General features: G+C 36.9%; 1 protein-coding gene across 5 annotated transcripts in view; it reads left to right on the top strand.

The window, feature by feature from the left end:
* The first annotated feature begins 13576 nt into the window (after positions 1–13576).
* LOC117415690 (exocyst complex component 6-like) overlaps positions 13577–16614 on the top strand; it is a 94534-nt gene continuing 91496 nt past the window's right edge. The window contains exon 1 of one of the 5 annotated variants that reach the window (XR_009329057.1): positions 13577–13750. Coding sequence is in view for 4 of the 5 variants with exons in the window: in XM_059026503.1 (XP_058882486.1) it covers positions 13644–13750 (107 nt within the window). In the remaining variant the exon portion in view is untranslated. Of the gene's footprint in view, positions 13751–15988; positions 16209–16614 lie in introns of those variants that run through there. The other 4 variants (XM_059026503.1, XM_059026504.1, XM_034026345.3 and 1 more) reach the window with 4 other exon arrangements.

Here is a 16614-nt window from a genome sequence, read left to right as displayed (position 1 = left end):
AAAGCACCACCCTAATACCGGTCACGGCCATTGTAGCAGACTTGGTACCATTGTGACTTAGTAAAGAACCATTGTATTGTCATTGTAGAATAGCAGGTGGTAAAACCTAAGGTATGCAGAATAATAATGGAAAGAAATCACAGGCTTCACTATAGCTCCCATAGCAGTTTCACCCATTCCAGGTTTCACTGTGAGCTTGATTAGCCACAGTGTATAGGTAACACGTTCAGGTGTATCTTATTAAACTCATAGTAAAACCAGGAATGGATCAAACCGCTATACAATTAGTTTTATTTCCTTCCCTGGGATTCTTCACCAAAGCCTGATTTACATTATTCAGAAAAACATGGCTGCAAAGTTTGTACCCACTTCAAAGCCACACCTGTCGATCCTTTGAAAGCTGAAACATTAAAAAAGAAAAAGAAAGTCAAGTAAAAATGAACAGTTTGAAGTCTAAGTGATGCTTTCTTCTGTCAGAACAGCTGAGCAAACGAAGTCGGTGTTGCTTCTTTAAAACAACCCGGTCTAATCCCAGTCTCAGTTGCATCAACTGAGCGATCTATATTCAAAACAAGCCTTGCTAGCTTTTAAGACCAGTGGGCTTGTCAGTCAAGAATCCACTTCATGCATTTCTACTGTCAAGTGCTTCACAAATACTTTAGCTGTTTTCAAATAACACCTTAAGTGAATGACTCACAGTAAACTTTTCAACCTGCTAACTCACATCACTTAGCTTTTGACCCTACAAACAAAGATCGGTTTGTGTTGAAAAAGACCTTTTCACAGCTAGTTCCTTCTAAAACTTAAAATGGTAATTCCGCATGGTCAATATATATATATATATATATATATATATATATATATATATATATATATATATATATATATGTGTGTGTGTGTGTGTGTGTGTGTGTGTGTGTGTTTTTATGCATTCGTGTTAAACCCGAAAACTCCCCGAATAGAAACACACACTGTATATGAATAAACGCATGCGCAGTTGTGATTCAAACGCAACAGAGCAGAACTGGCACCGATGACTGTAAGCTGATTTACCCATCAGAAAAAAATGTGGCTTCTAGTGGAATATATATATATATATATATATATATATATATATATATATATATATATATATATATATATATATATATATATATATATATAAATTACAGCAATATAGCTTTACATTTTTTGCACACTTTTCTTCCCAGTTATTTGTTTTATGAGTGTGTTTTTAAACCAAGAGCATCTTTGTGAAACAGCTTAGAGTAAAGTTGTTTAGTTTTCCTGTATGTTCTGTGTGCAGTTATACATGCAACACCACTACAAAATAAAACTTGATTGGAACGGAGAAATGCTTCCATATACAGCATGTGTGTGTGAAAGAGAGAAGTCAAAAGTTTGCGTTCCCCAATGTGTGGAAATAGTATACATACTTTGGCGATTTAAACTGTTGACTACAACTTTGTTGTCAACACTTTGTGCTTAAGCATTTGTTTATTTCTTTAAAATCCGATTTATACCCGAATATGTATTCTTTCTCGATTATATATATATATATATATATATATATATATATATATATATATATATATATATATATAACCCGATTTTTTCATTAAATAATTCTACACGATTTTTCAAAAAACATTCAGCCGAATTTGAAAAAAAAAAATAACCCGAAAATCAGGCGCCCTATATAAACTGTCACAGAAACCCTAGATTGAATTATTTTCCTTTAACTCACTGAAGCCCAGCTATTTAAATAAAATAATAATAATTATAATACATGGATATTATCTGTGATTTAAAAAAAAGGCAATAAACGGGTGGGTTCAAATTGCAAGTGAATTTAATGCATAATAATAACGTAAATTAAGTCACTATTAAAGACTCATATATATATATATATATTTAATATTATATATTGATAATTCAGGAACAGAACAGTGAATTAAACTGGGTAGATATTGAACTGCAAAAAATAACGTTTTTAAAATAAAGTTTTAAAGGTAGGTGTTTCAATGGGGTATGCTTTTTGTTTAATTTTATTTGTTGCTGTCAGAGTCGAAGATTATCCGTTTGCTTGGTTGTTGCTGCCTTTGGTGGAGGATGATTGTAAATCTTCAAAAAGACAGATTTGTTAAAAGTGCCTAAAAACCACAAATTGTGGGTGTTGTCGAATGATTTAAAATGAGACATTTTGTCTGAAAGTGGTAGGGGTGCACAGGAGTCAAAAATGGGTCAAAGGTGAAGTATAAACTTCTAGACAAATATGCAATTTTGAGGTATTATGCCTTATTTTTAGAATGGCTCAGGATGCAAATATAGCCTTCATCCATGTGTGTATATATACACATACATACAGTATATATGTTTTTTTTTTCCATAATAACTTTACATATTTCAGCAGTGAACTTCAAACAATTAGGTTATGACGAGGTTATAAAATGCACTGTTGCAACCGCACTTAGATGTCCAATTCTGGTCATCAGAGCACCAAAGGGACATTGTGGCTCTGGAGAGAGTCCAACAAAGAGCAACCAGACTAATCCCAGGGCTTAAAGGAATAAGCTATGAAGATAGGCTGAAAGAACTGAATCTGTTTGGGCTAGAACAACGAAGAATTAGGGGTGACATGATCGAAGTCTTTAAAATCGTAAAAGGAGTTGACATAGTTAACCATAACCAAACTTTAAGCACAGCACATAAACCAGGTCTAGCGGACACAGCTGGAAATTAAGTCGAGATTCGGACAGAGGTACAGAAGGCACTTCTTCATACAGAGTGGTGAGGATATGGAATAGGTTACCTGGTCATGTTGTTGAAGTATAATCGCTTAGATCCTTAAGACCCAACTTGGCAAAGTTTTTAGATAAATCAATTACTAGGAACCGGACGAGCATAGATGGGCCGAATAGACTCCTTTTGTTTGTAAATTTTCTTACGTTCTTACTGTATGTTCTTATGCAATTAAAACAATTACAAACAACATTGTTTGTCTGCATACCAACTGTAAACTTAATTCCACCTATGTAACCAGAAGATGGAGTTTGTTTAACATGGTGTTTGTCTGTTTATCAATCTGAAATCTGAAATGGATTTTTTCTTATGATTGATTTGCTTCTTTTTGGATTCAGATACAGTACACTATGCTGCTTGCTTTTCATATATATATATATATATATATATATATATATATATATATTCTTTACTTCAGTTCTTGATATGAACATTTGTAAACTATAGCGCTATATATTATTCCTGGTGTTCACAGTATAACTTCCTATGCTGTCTGTCCCATAGTCTACTGCTCATCTAATAGACTATTGGAGTGAGACTGACACTCCAATAGTCTTTAAAATGGTTTTTAAATGTATTAAACTGTTAGGGTGCTGTGAATTCTTTATCAAAGCATGTTGCAATACACAGTATTTCCTTAAACTTCTCTGTTTTACAAGCGTTGTGTTTGCAAAGTGCCTTTTATATTTCTTTAAGGACCTTGACTCTTTTTTGCAGCCCATGGAAAGTGTTATCTGAGGCAGCTTGCTACAGGAAGTTCTGTTTATCACTTTCTCACAGTGTTAGTTTGTTTAGGGCTTCATCATCTGATCAGATTGGGTTAAAACAGAGCCCTTTGTGCACCCACCTCATCAAAAGAGTGGGCCCTTAGGATTTGCTATCATTTTATTGCATGTGTTCTCTTGTATGAAAACAGACCTATCTGAAGGCAGCAGATCTGTCTGTTGGCTTTACTGGAGCATTGGTTTTGAACACTTTGTATAATTTCAGCAGTTTGAGTTTCACTTCTCCTTTCGTGATTAACTAGTAAATCACCAGTTGGCATAGTTGGAGCCATTTCACAACATTTTTCAACAATTCAGCTGTCAGGCGGTAATGAAAAGTGAAGTTTGCTAGTGAGCTGTGAATCATCATTTGTATTTAGTTTAAAGAACAAAAATGTTGCATTCCTGTTTCTGTTGAGCAAACAATTTAAGTAGGAGCTCTTAGGGGTTGTTACAGGCAAAGAACACTCACTTAAAAGCAGATTAAATATGGCTTTTTATAAAATCACTAAAAACTTAAATAACAAATTTAAACAGCAGGTTAAATATACTGCGTTGTCCAGAAAAGAGTAAACAAAACTTTATTTCTTGAAACGTATAATCAAACTGGGCTCCTTTTGGTATAATGGTATAATGAGGGGAAGTGTTTAATATTGAACATTATAAGAGTTGAATTGGTCAGAGAATATTATTTTTTATGTTCTGATGTGTACATTTGAATTATTTCTTTGTCTGTTCAGTTGAGGTACAAATATAGTCATGAGTATACATTCAATGTCCATAAGATGGTCTAAAAGAAAACACCTACCATACTCTGCCAAAAGGCTGTAGGGCCACCAGTGGTATCCAGGAAGGACCACCCTGATTTAATGACTGAAGTCTGGATTCAAGGACTCAAGCATTACAGATTTTGAGCACTGCAGTTTTTGAATACTATAACAGGAAAAACTTGTTGTCGATTTCCCTTTAGCGATTCTGCTGGCATGGACAATAGACTGCAATTCATAAAATTCCTCAAAATTCTAAGTGCAAGCAATAAGCAAAGTAGGTCAGGTCATGGGGCTGCTAGGGGGAGCGATTCACATGCTAAACTCTCTCAACTCATGATCTATGCGGAACTGCCCCCCCCCCCCCCCCCCCTCCACCCTCAAAGAAATGCCCGCCCCTTAAGTGTTTCCTGGTTGTAACAATTACTTTCTGCCAGTTGCTTTCCAAATATTTTGAACCATTTTCTGCTAAGTAATCTATTAAAGATTAAGTAATGTATGATTTAGTCAACATGGTGTTGTAGTTTTTCACAGAGGTACATGACTATTCCTCAGTTATTACTGCCTCTAATTCCTTCAGGGAAGTTGGCATTGGAAATCTTCAGCAAAGTGTGTTCTACAGTTTTGACAAGGTTCCTTGTGAAACATAATTTGGACACGGAAGCACCTGCCATCCGAGCACCTGCAATCAGCCCTCTATCAACGTTTTGCCCATCGTGGCTGGAACTAAATTGCTGCAGGGAAATGCAACTTTTATATATTACAGATTACATATGTGGCATGCAACTTTCATTACAATGTATTCAGTCAGGGACAATCTGTTTTACACAACAAAATATGCTAGATATAGCAGGTAATTTTTAAATATATACATTTATTTGACAAGACACAGTTCTTTTTTCTTAGTGTAAATTACTTTAATTTATTACCCATTGTTCGTTTCCTTTGAGAGGTAATCCATGAGTTTGGCACAACAGTAACCAATTACCATTACTCACCCAAGTCAAACATTTCTGTCTGTTCTAAAAGGGCAAAACTTATTTATGTTGAAAATGTAGTCCTATTGCCAATAAAGAGCTGTTTGAAAAATCAGCAAAGCAAGAAGACCATTGTACCGCAACCTCACAGAGCCCTATAAATTTCCTGTGATCATCCTAAATGACGGGATTATTTCTGAGTTCAATATTTGGATTAGACTCTTCGCTATTACCAGACTAATTAAATGATTGAAATCTGATTTTTTTATGTACAACTGTTTTTTAGGCTTTCTTCTCCTCCTCTTTTAAACGCCACTTTATAGTGGATAAAACGGTTTGCTCTGCAGAGAGCCCTTTTACTGTGTCACAATTAATCAGAGAAGGAGCTTTAAAGTTCTTGGAGTACCTTTTTATTACCCTGCAGTTTGACACGCATGACAAAAACCATACAAAAACCTTTCAGGGCTTGTAATTCTTTGGTGTCTTTTGTTAGCAGAAGGGGGATTTGAAATAACAAATGCACACTGTGTCCTAGTTTGTTCTCTGAAATCTGGGCTGAACTGGCAGTCCAAAAGAAGCAACTGGCCTATAATTATGATATAGCAATACTAACAGAAACTCCAAATGTTGGTCACTTTTACCATGCCTTTCCCATAGTTATACTATGCATTTACTATAGCTTACCATGCTTTTTCTTTACCATACCTCTCTGTGCTTTACAATGCTTACATATGCTTTACCATGTTTTCACTGTACTTTATTACACAGTGCTATGATTTTATAAGGGATTACTATATACTGATGCACAATGAAAATGCATCAGTCTTCGTTTTACATCAATAGCTCATCTGGCACATACATAATGTTATTTACATTTTATATTGTGAGCAGATAGGTTTGTTGATTGTTAGAGTAGTAGTGTTCCTTGGGATAACAAAATGCTGAGCTCAAGTCATGTGATTTCATAAATATGTCAGGTGCTCAGTGTTTGGTATTTGAGATGAGTTAAAATTGCCAAAATGAGTTGATTAAGAATCTGTATAAACAGCCATTCGAACAGACATGATTTTAATTAACACAATAACAGCGAAAGATACGACCATGCCCCACTTGAGTAATGAAGCCTGGTTGCTATCGGCATGGTTGAAGGCGTCTGTGAGAGAAGTTGCCTGGAGAATGAGATGTTCTGCTTCAACAATCAGCAGACTAGTCCAGAGAAACCTGCTCTGTGAGGGACAGGCCACATCCTGGAAGGCAGAGGGCCACCACACCGGCCCAGGACTGTCACATCCGACTGATCCATCTGCGGAATCGTTTTCAGACTGCAGTGGCAGAATGACTGTAGCTTGCCATCTGCATGAAAATGATTGCATGCTCGAAGGCCGTTCAGAAGTAACATGTTGACAGCAGAGAGAAAAAATCACCGTCTTCTGTGAGCCAGAGAACATCTGAGGTGGCGGCAGAGAGTGGTGGAGAGTGGTGCCGTTTTGCCCTTGACAGACCTGATGGAAAAAAACATGTGTGGAGACATCATGGCGAGCGTTATGCTGTCTGTTGCGATGTTCAAGCCAACCGATGGGGCAGTGCAAGTGTGATGATGTGGGGAGGAATCTCCTTTAACAAAAGAATGCCTTTGATGCAGATTGAGGGCAACCTTACTGCTCAGTGATACATTGACAAAGTCCTTGAGGCAACAAGTTTTTCCGTTCCTGCAAGCCAATCCGGAAGTGTCAATTTTCCAGCAGGACAATGCAAGACCACACAATGCTAGGATTACAATTGCACGACTTCAAGAAAACAATGTCGAGGTTTTGCCGTGGCCAGCTTTTTCTCCAATAGAACATCTGTGGGACCAAATTGCCAATGCCACCCACAGGAGACAACCGCGACCACCCAACCTTCGCCAGCTGGCTGCAGCGGCACAGGAAGAGTGGCAGAACATCCCACAGCAGTCTATCCAGAGGCTGATCAGGTCTATGCATCAACCCTGCCAGGATTGTGTTAATGCTCAGGGAGGTCATACACTATACTAACTTTGTAATGTTTTCATTTTGACAGTGTGTCACGTTTTATATTGAAAACTTATCATGAGTGTTGTGTTTCTTTTGTGTATCAGTATCTATTACCTTTGAATGTTTTTTTTGTTTTTGTTATGGATGATCCTCTATTCATGAACCAAAACACATTGCTTATTATTATTATTATTATTATTATTATTATTAGTAGTAGTAGTAGTAGTAGTAGTAGTAGTAGTAGTAGTAGTCGTAGTAGTAGTAGTAGTAGTAGCAATAGTAGTCGTAGTAGCAGAAGTAATGGTTGTTGTTGTATTGTTAATAAAGTATTTCTCAGATATCACCAACATTTACAAATAGACTGACGAAGACCACGTCTCCCTAGAGCGCCCCCTGCTGAACAAACGTCGTACAGCTACCCCAAAGTGAAGCTGCAGTCAATCAAAGTAAAATGTTATTGTACAAACAGCGTGCAAATGAAGATACCGAGATAGCAAAAATAATAAGATCTTTATTGACTGGTCAGGTATGTTTGAAAGCTTTGATATTTATACCAGACGGTCAATATATACAGAGTCTCTTACACATTGCCAGTAGGAGCCTAACCAAACTATCTAATCTCCTGAGTGACAGGGAACACAATGAACTCTTAACTCAATTCACTGAAACAGCAAACGAAGCAGCCTTGTCCCGTTAAAACAACTTAGGCTATCAAAACTGTCTAGCGTTTTGATTTTGACCACGACAAAAGGTCTGTTGACTCTTTGAAAATGTTTTTTTTTTTCAACAGTTGTGGTATATATTTTTAAGAAAAGAAAAGTGGTATTGCTACAGAATTAGTAAATAACACAAGTTAATATAGGACTTCTTAAATAAACAGGATTAGGCTACTGTTTGAAAGCAAGTACAAAGACACATTTTCTGAGAGCAATACAATAATTGTAGCAAGCAGAAAAGCTAGTTTTATACTTTGTTGTATTCCTGTCATAAAAAAAAACTTGTGTAATACGTTGTTTACCTTTATTTCCTCAATTCCATTCTTATAGTTAAATATCTGTATATTTATGAACGTGCGCAGTTTAGAGTTGCATGACTCAGGCCACTGTGTCGTGACACTGCAGTGTGCAACAATAAACACAAATCCATAGTGATAATAAGCATAGGTAATTATAATATCATCGTTAGAACATTTTATTCATTCAAATTATCAGTTTTATCCTTTCAAACTCCATTTTTAACCGTATTCTAAAATTAATATAGCAAGAAATAAAATAGCTAATACTTGAGTTGGATACATATTCTAAACTGCTATGAGTTTTGTATAACTGTTTGCTTGTGTACCTAATAATAAACCTAGACTATGTCACAATTTCATCGTAAATAACAACACACAGTGCAACATACACAAACTGTGGCAAACTCAATCTAAAATAATGTCCCAAAGAAAACATTGCATTCTTCAGCCAAGTTTTATACTAAATGAAAGCAAAAACAAACAAGCAAACAAACAGTTTGGATGTCATGTGAAATACGTTCTTAATTGCAAAACAATGACACACATATTTTAATAAGACCAACACGTGTCCGAGTCAGCCCAAACAGCGAGGTCAACAATATATTATCGCGAAGCAGATGCACGTGTAAAAGGATGTAGAAGGAAAATCCTACTATTGTCTTACGATCAACATGTAATCCCCAATGTATCCAGTGTAATCCTTTTACACATTTTTTTTTATCACCATAATAAATGCGCGCGTGTGCGTGTGATTTGGGGAATTGTCGTCATTAATGGCGCAGCATTTCCATCGGTATGATTCACAAACGATTAGTAGGCTATTTAATTCTAATCAGATAAAATTCCTCTGACTGTCTTCTGGTTGGAAGAAAAAAGGCGATTTTTAAAAATCCAATGCAAAAGTCAACCTACACTCCTAAATTGATCTGATTGCTGTAAACCTGTTCACTTCTTTTATACACCTGCTGGGTATAGGAAAGCTCATTGTAAAACCAAAAAAGTTTAAATACAAATATTACGGAACAGATTATAAACATATTTTAGAGGTTTTTAATAATTGTTTTATACTATAGACACAAAACAAGTTTGCCAAAATAAACACACCTATTTAAAGTGAGTTTACAAAATCTGTTGCATAATGTTTATGATTAATTCTTAAACACTTGATTTACAGTGTGGTAAATACGTGTTCCAGTTTCCAACTCTTGCTGGATAGCAGCTCATCAGTAGTATACCATTGCGTTCCCTTTACCAGTACTGTAAAAACGTGTACTATGGGATACCAGTGGTACAAATATAGCGCAGCAGCAAACTAAGATGTTTCTCTTTAGAACCATTTGATTCACATTATAGAACCAAGTATTAGTACAAGAATCGTTGTACAGAACCATAATTGCCCTCAGTAACTCTTTATGTTTAGTGTCACAAATATACACCGGCCTTTGTATGTTTTTTTTGTTTTGTTTTGTTTTACTGGAGCAGTAAACCGCCAAGTCTCAAAAAACACACTCAGCACATTATTGTTATTTATTTTTTAGCAGACGCCCTTATCCAGACCGACTTACAATCAAGGGCGTAGGTTTGGTTTGAACATTGGTGGGGACACAATTTTTTAGGGGGGCGGAGTCACGGTCGCTAGGGGGGTTCGGGGGCATGCCCCCCCGGGAAGAAATTTTTTAGGAGACAGCTGTTAAATGGTAACTTCTGGTGGCTTGAAATGAATGCTGGACATGAATCGAGGACAATCTGATTGACATGAAGTTGGCTGGTATACACTTAAAACACTAGGATAAAGTGGCCGTCCTGGAAGCTGGTTTGACATCCCTGCTATAGAATTACTAATAACCTGAATTATAACCTTACTGTAAGCTACCAATACCCCTGCCGCTACAAGCATGCGCACATGCACGCTCACGTGCTCTGCCTGTCTCTCCTGTGTCTGTGCTGCTGCTCCTACCTGGGTGCACTGCTTCATTCACCTGATAAAATAATAAATTAATGCATGCCATATAGAGAGAAAATATATGGCTATGCTAACTTTATTTGCTGAGTATTACTATACAGCATTAGCCTACTATCATATCACAATGTGCCTCAAACAATAATATATCTCAAAACTGAGTCTAACACTTTCCCTGTTATAATCACTAAGCCATTACAGACCTCACCTGCGACCCTGTTGCAGGTTGCACTGCTTCACTCGCCTGATAAAATGATAAATTGATGCATGCTGTTTAGAGAGAAAGTATGACTCTGCTAACTTCATTAGTAAATTATTTTTACATTTGCTATGAGAATCATTATCAATTGTGTTTATTACTTTAATAACATCTTCCTACTTACACTTTGACTTTTTGTAAAAAATACTTCCTTATGTCCATCTTTCTTTTTTTGGCTGCTATTATGCTTTAGTCACCTAAAGCCAAATTGAAGTGATTAGCTAACGTTAGTTGGTTGACGATATCAAAACATGCTCACGCACACTCACACTCTCTCTCTGTCACACACACACACACATAATGATTAGCTGTGAAACAAGCTAGCTAGCCACCAAGGACGTTGGGTTAGCAGCTAGCAATGGGTCGCTAACGTAATAAACCTACTTACCTACCCATTAGGTAGGGAGGTAGGTTTATTCACTCAAACTATGTTGCTGACGAGCTGACAATACCTTCAGCCCCGGCACCTGGCTTTCATTCAGTCAGTGGCTCACACTTATATCAGACTGACCGGCAAGTGGCAACTTCAGATGAGCGTCTTTCCAGAGTCCAGCCCAAGCCAGCGGGTATCAACCTTTTTTTACTCACGCCCCACTGAAATTTATTTGTATATCTGTCGTAGTTTTACATACAATTACCCATTTATACAGTTGGGTTTTTACTGGAGCAATCTAGGTAAAGTACCTTGCTCAAGGGTACAGCAGCAGTGTCCCCCCACCTGGGATTGAACCCACAACCCTCCGGTCAAGAGTCCAGAGACCTAACCACTACTCCACACTGCTGCCCATACCTATGAAATATGAGCTCAAATGGCAGTCTAATGACAGATAGACACATGCAGGGCATATCTGTTTAATGTTTATTAACATGCAACTAAACTTCAGCAAACAGTTAAGAACATATTCATTAAATGCTTATAACGCAGTTCTCTCTTGAGTGTGAATACAGTTTTTTTAACTGAAGGACGTCACCTGTTAAGAGGGGGTTGTGTGTCCTCTATAGAATCTTGCTGCCAAGTGTCAGTTTTCTTTGGTTGGTCTAAGTGTTTTTCTTTTTAAAGAACCACCTTGTATCTCACCAATATATAAAGTTTGGGATAATCTTAATAAGCTCTGCATTTTCCACAAAACAGGAAACATAGTCAGTACCAGCTGTGTATTTCAGAACAATAAAACAATTGGAGTTTATTTTAGCCAGAACTGTGCTGAAGAACGTCCCGCCCATGCAGCCTGCAGTTCAGCAGAGGTCACTTCCTTGCTGATGAATCAGCAGTGAACAAACACCGTTGATAACAGGGAAATAATTAGTGTTTAGTCTTGGTGGCCCTGTAAAGCGGCTGCCAACTGTAGAAAATACCCGCTATGAATGAGGTCCAAATAACCCAGGTCAAACATATTCAGTACCTACAATCTGCCATGAAACCAAATATAGCTTACTTGTATTAAAAAGTAATTTCAGCGATGTTTTCTAGTTGTCTATTATTTTGCAATAGGAAGTCTGTGTTGTGTGTTTTGGCATGCTGTATTCGCTTGACAATTTGTTTATTGTAGACCTATGCAGAACGACTAAATAGGTGCATAAGTTCGAACTCCCTATACTGTAAAATCAAATGTTTAAATATTAACATAAAGCTTATGCAACTGTTTTTAACTATATAAGGTCTGCCTATCCCACCGGCGACCTGACCCTTTAAATATCTTTACTCAGGCACTGTGAGAGACAGCTCAGCTGTCCCTGGGACGAGTAATTTGAATGCGTTTTTTTTTCTTTTCTTCTTTCGCACATTTTTCAATTGTTCGCTTTTTTTTGGTTGCTTTTTGTCCCTTTTGTGTATATGGTCATAATTCCTTTATTCATTATCCAATTTGTTAAAATTCCATGTTGAGTGAAGTTTTGAGCTGGCCATGCTAAAATAAATTTTTACTAACAATAAGTGTTTTTTTTTTTTTCTTCTAAAAAGCGTCGGTCTTTTTCTGTGATTTTTGTGACCTGTATTGAACAGGGTGAGTTTCAGACTATTTACCTGTTTTTAATGGAAGTCTAGTGTGTGCACATTTATTTAGTTGTCTTAAAACACTTGATTTACCATGTTAGCAAAAGCCAAAACGTTAAGGGTTAAACGTGTAAGATTTGAAAAGCAAACATGGAAAGCCTGCTTTTGAACAGAGATGGCTGTTGTGGATCCCGCTGTGTTCTTGTTTCTCGTTGATATTTTAACTGAATCATCATCAGCTCAGACGCTGTATCTGCCAGATAAGTGACTCTTGGGGGAGAATGTCAGCAAAATACTTTCACAATCCATCAACTGTCTGCGTGTCAGTGTGCTCCGAATCGTTTCCTTGTATAATCCCTCAAGTGACTTTTAGTTTTTATCATTTGAATAATAGCCGTGTGATATGCGGGTTTTCAAAATCCAATAAGTAAATTCAGGGATTAATAATGACCAAGTTCATTAAACATTACAGTATAAACTAGGCCTAGTCTTTATAAAAGAATACCTTATGCATAGTAAATTGTAATAGACCATATGGAAAGCATTGTAAAGCCCTGCAGAGAGCTAGGTAAAGCATACCTTACAAAAAAAAAAAATATGGTAAATGCATACGTTGGGAAAACATGGAAAACTCCAAGTGTGTACATTCGACGTTGTAAACTTTTATAAGGAAGTAACATATGTGGTCTTCTTTGTTCAACAGTCATATACAAAACGCGTAGGCAATATATTGTTTTGAATCTAAAATTAAATGCAAATAACTCGTGTGTGTGAAAACAATAGCCAGAGCATTAATTTCCATAAAGACACTTTACATGACGTTTCCTGTGGTACCATTACTGATTTGTCTTCTGAATTTTAAAGTTGTACGCTTAATTAAAGGGATCTTCTCATGCAAAAACTTGAAATTCACTACATTTTAATCCTGACAATATTTAACAAAAAAAAGCGCAATAAATGTAGCTTTCTTGGACTCTTAAGTCCTGTACGTGATCACAAGGTCATTGTTTTGCTACAGCTGATGTTTTGCTGACCGCAGACTAAAGGCGGCTGTGCAGATTTCATTGAAGCGCATATTAATCTGAAGCTCAGCAATGGACAGCGCAAATCTAGTGGCTTTGTCGCCAACGAATGCTTTGGATGAGAGAAATATTTTTGCTGAACTTGAGTCTCTGGAGCTTCCATTGGGAACAACTTTACGGTAAGCACCTTAAGATTCAAATGGGAAATTAAGTTGGTTGGAAACCACGCAATATATCAGGACATTTTATGGTTATTATCGTTTTTCAAATATGTTAGAATTCTATAAATCTTTACAGTAGTTTCAAGAAATAAAGACACACGAACACACGTGAATTTGTGTGAAGTAATCATTAAACATTGATAACCTAAACGTAGGCGTTCCTCTGAGATCGAAGCAAAAGGCCTGCAGAGTTTCATTTTAATTGCGGGAACTCATGGTTTATATTTATTCAATGCTTAAAACTTTATTTTGGTGCCGCTGAAACATTTTTGCAGACAACATGGATATTATATATGCCCCCTCACCCCCATACAGCTACTGGTAGTGGAATAAAAAATGAATGCATGTTTACGTCACATCGAAATTGAAGCTGCTATTAGAGAATGTAAACACACTGCAATTTGAACAATCACCTTACAGAATACTGAAACAAATGATTGATTCAGTCATTTTAAATAGACAAAACGTTATTATTGGGCTAACTAAAGATATATCGTTGTTATTAATAGTAGTATTATAATATAATTATTATTAGTACACTAGTACTGTATCTATTTTGTTTTTATTTTGGCAATATAGGACTCAACTTTCAGGTCTGTCTAGATTGAAATCTGATATGGTTTACAGACCAAAAGCATCCTTTTGGTAGGGGAGACCAGGGACAGTTGTAACATTTTTATTTTTATTTTTTACCTTTCTCTCCATTACGTACAAATGATTTGAGCTAGTTTGACCAGACTTTGATACAAACAATTTACATCTGTCCTCTACAAATCCCCATAGTTATCCTGTTTTAAGCGCTGATATACATATGGCAAGAGGGCTTGAAATGTAAGGTGTCCGATGTTACAATTGACCCCATGGCCAGGGTCAGCTGTAACAGGCGGTGGGGTCAGACGTACCGTTCTGTGAATAATAATTAAATAAATAACAACAAATTTCATTTAACTCAAGAATTGAATATTTTATTGAATAAGACCAATTTTCACATGAAGCAAATATATTTATCTTTACTGAAAAATAAAAATGTTCACATAAGGCCATTTTTTTTGTTGTCCTACTTTTAAAACTTTTGAACATCCTTAAAACTGTAGGCCTAATCAAGCAAGAATATGTCACTCTGAGTCACCATTGTGATATATGAACATTTTGTTGCCTTAAGCGCAAGATTCATGTGCCCAAATATAGTTCAGCTAATGCCTGTATAGGGTCAATTGTAAACGTGTTATAACTGGCCGCAGCCCAGGGAGCCATTACTAAACCTCATGTTCCAGCAAGAAACACCAAAACTAAGAGCGATCAATTGTGTCAATTATAAGTAGAGAGATCAGGGGTGAGAATGTTAAAAGCCTGGATCCATAAACTGGATAACACAGGTATATATCACAAAAGAAAATTGGGAAAAAAATGTACTCAACTAGGACAAAAATCGATTTTTGTAGATAAAATCTCAGGGCTTTGGCACAGACAGCTTATCTTCCGCAGGCAGACAGAGATCTGAACTGAGCATGTGCCGAGTGAGTGATGGCACTCTAGCTTGCTTGTGATTGGAGAAATTCAAGGTGTTATAATCGTCCCGTGTTACAAATGTCCCCGGGCTCCCCTATCTATTACCACACACTGTTATGTGCATGCCATGTCAATTGACTGCCAGAGAAGCCAGATAGAATGATTTTACAGGTCTAGTATCTAGCGGGATTGGACAACATATTAGAAACACCTGCCACAACACTGTCAATGTGACAACTGACCTGCAGAGAAAAAGGACCATTCATTAATAAATACCACCATTAATTTCTTCAGGGAAGTTGGATGAAGTCTATTGTCCAGACTCCCCCCTAGAGGTTGGAGAGCGTATTCCTCTGAAATATTGGACACCAAAGCACTGGACAACCAAGCCCCACGTTTTCAGCCGCCTATAAGTAGATGAGGTCTACTTTCATCACGTCCATGTGTAAAACTGACTTGAAAAGGTGATGCAGCTTTTGCATTGCAGGAAAGCTTTTATTTTTGAATATTACCAAGCACAGTTAAGATGTGATGGAGTGACCTTGCGGCAAGCAGGTTTCAAACTGGAGGAAGACGATGTTCCTAAACATTAATGTTTCAATAGAACTCCCGAAAGCTTTAATAGTAATACATTTCATGTAGTAATAATATAAAGCAAGACTCCGAAGAATGTTTCAAAATCCCTCCACTTTCCTGAAAGACACCTGCGGCATGTTCTGTACAGCTTTTGCTAGCGTACCCCGCCTATCGGCGAAAGGCAACAGCCTCATTCCCCGCAGTGTCAATTCGCCACTGAGAACACAACCAACATGGCGGAGAGCGAAATCCTGGAGTGTATCACCGAACATGAACGCATCCTGCAAGAAATTGAAAGCACAGACACTGCCTGCGTCGGTCCCACGCTTCGGTAGGGAGAGAAATATGTTCTGCGACCCATATTTGTTAAATATTTGTTGTAGTTTTAGTTTGTCTCTTTGAAAAACTGCTCTTACAAAGGCCTTTGTTAGGTGCTGGTGTGGTAGCCCGGTGATACAGTCAGTAAATGGTATTGCTGCAGTCCGAATGCTACTTCCTAGTTTGAAATATATTGAGACTACAAAGATAAACACACCGCATATAAACATGTTTTTTTTTTTTATAACCGTATAAAAAAAGACACTTTAAAAACACACCTCAAACACATTTCTTTGAATAAGAATATATTCACAGCAAAGTGGGATATATTGCTACCTTAAATTTGTAGGCACTTGGCTGGTTTTTTTTTTTTTACACATTCAATGTAGGGGCCAGGAAACCGTTGTTTATTTACTGAA

This window comes from Acipenser ruthenus, chromosome 7 (assembly GCF_902713425.1).
Source record: "Acipenser ruthenus chromosome 7, fAciRut3.2 maternal haplotype, whole genome shotgun sequence".
Classification (NCBI taxonomy): domain Eukaryota; kingdom Metazoa; phylum Chordata; class Actinopteri; order Acipenseriformes; family Acipenseridae; genus Acipenser; species Acipenser ruthenus.
This window is presented reverse-complemented; position numbering and strand designations above follow the sequence as displayed.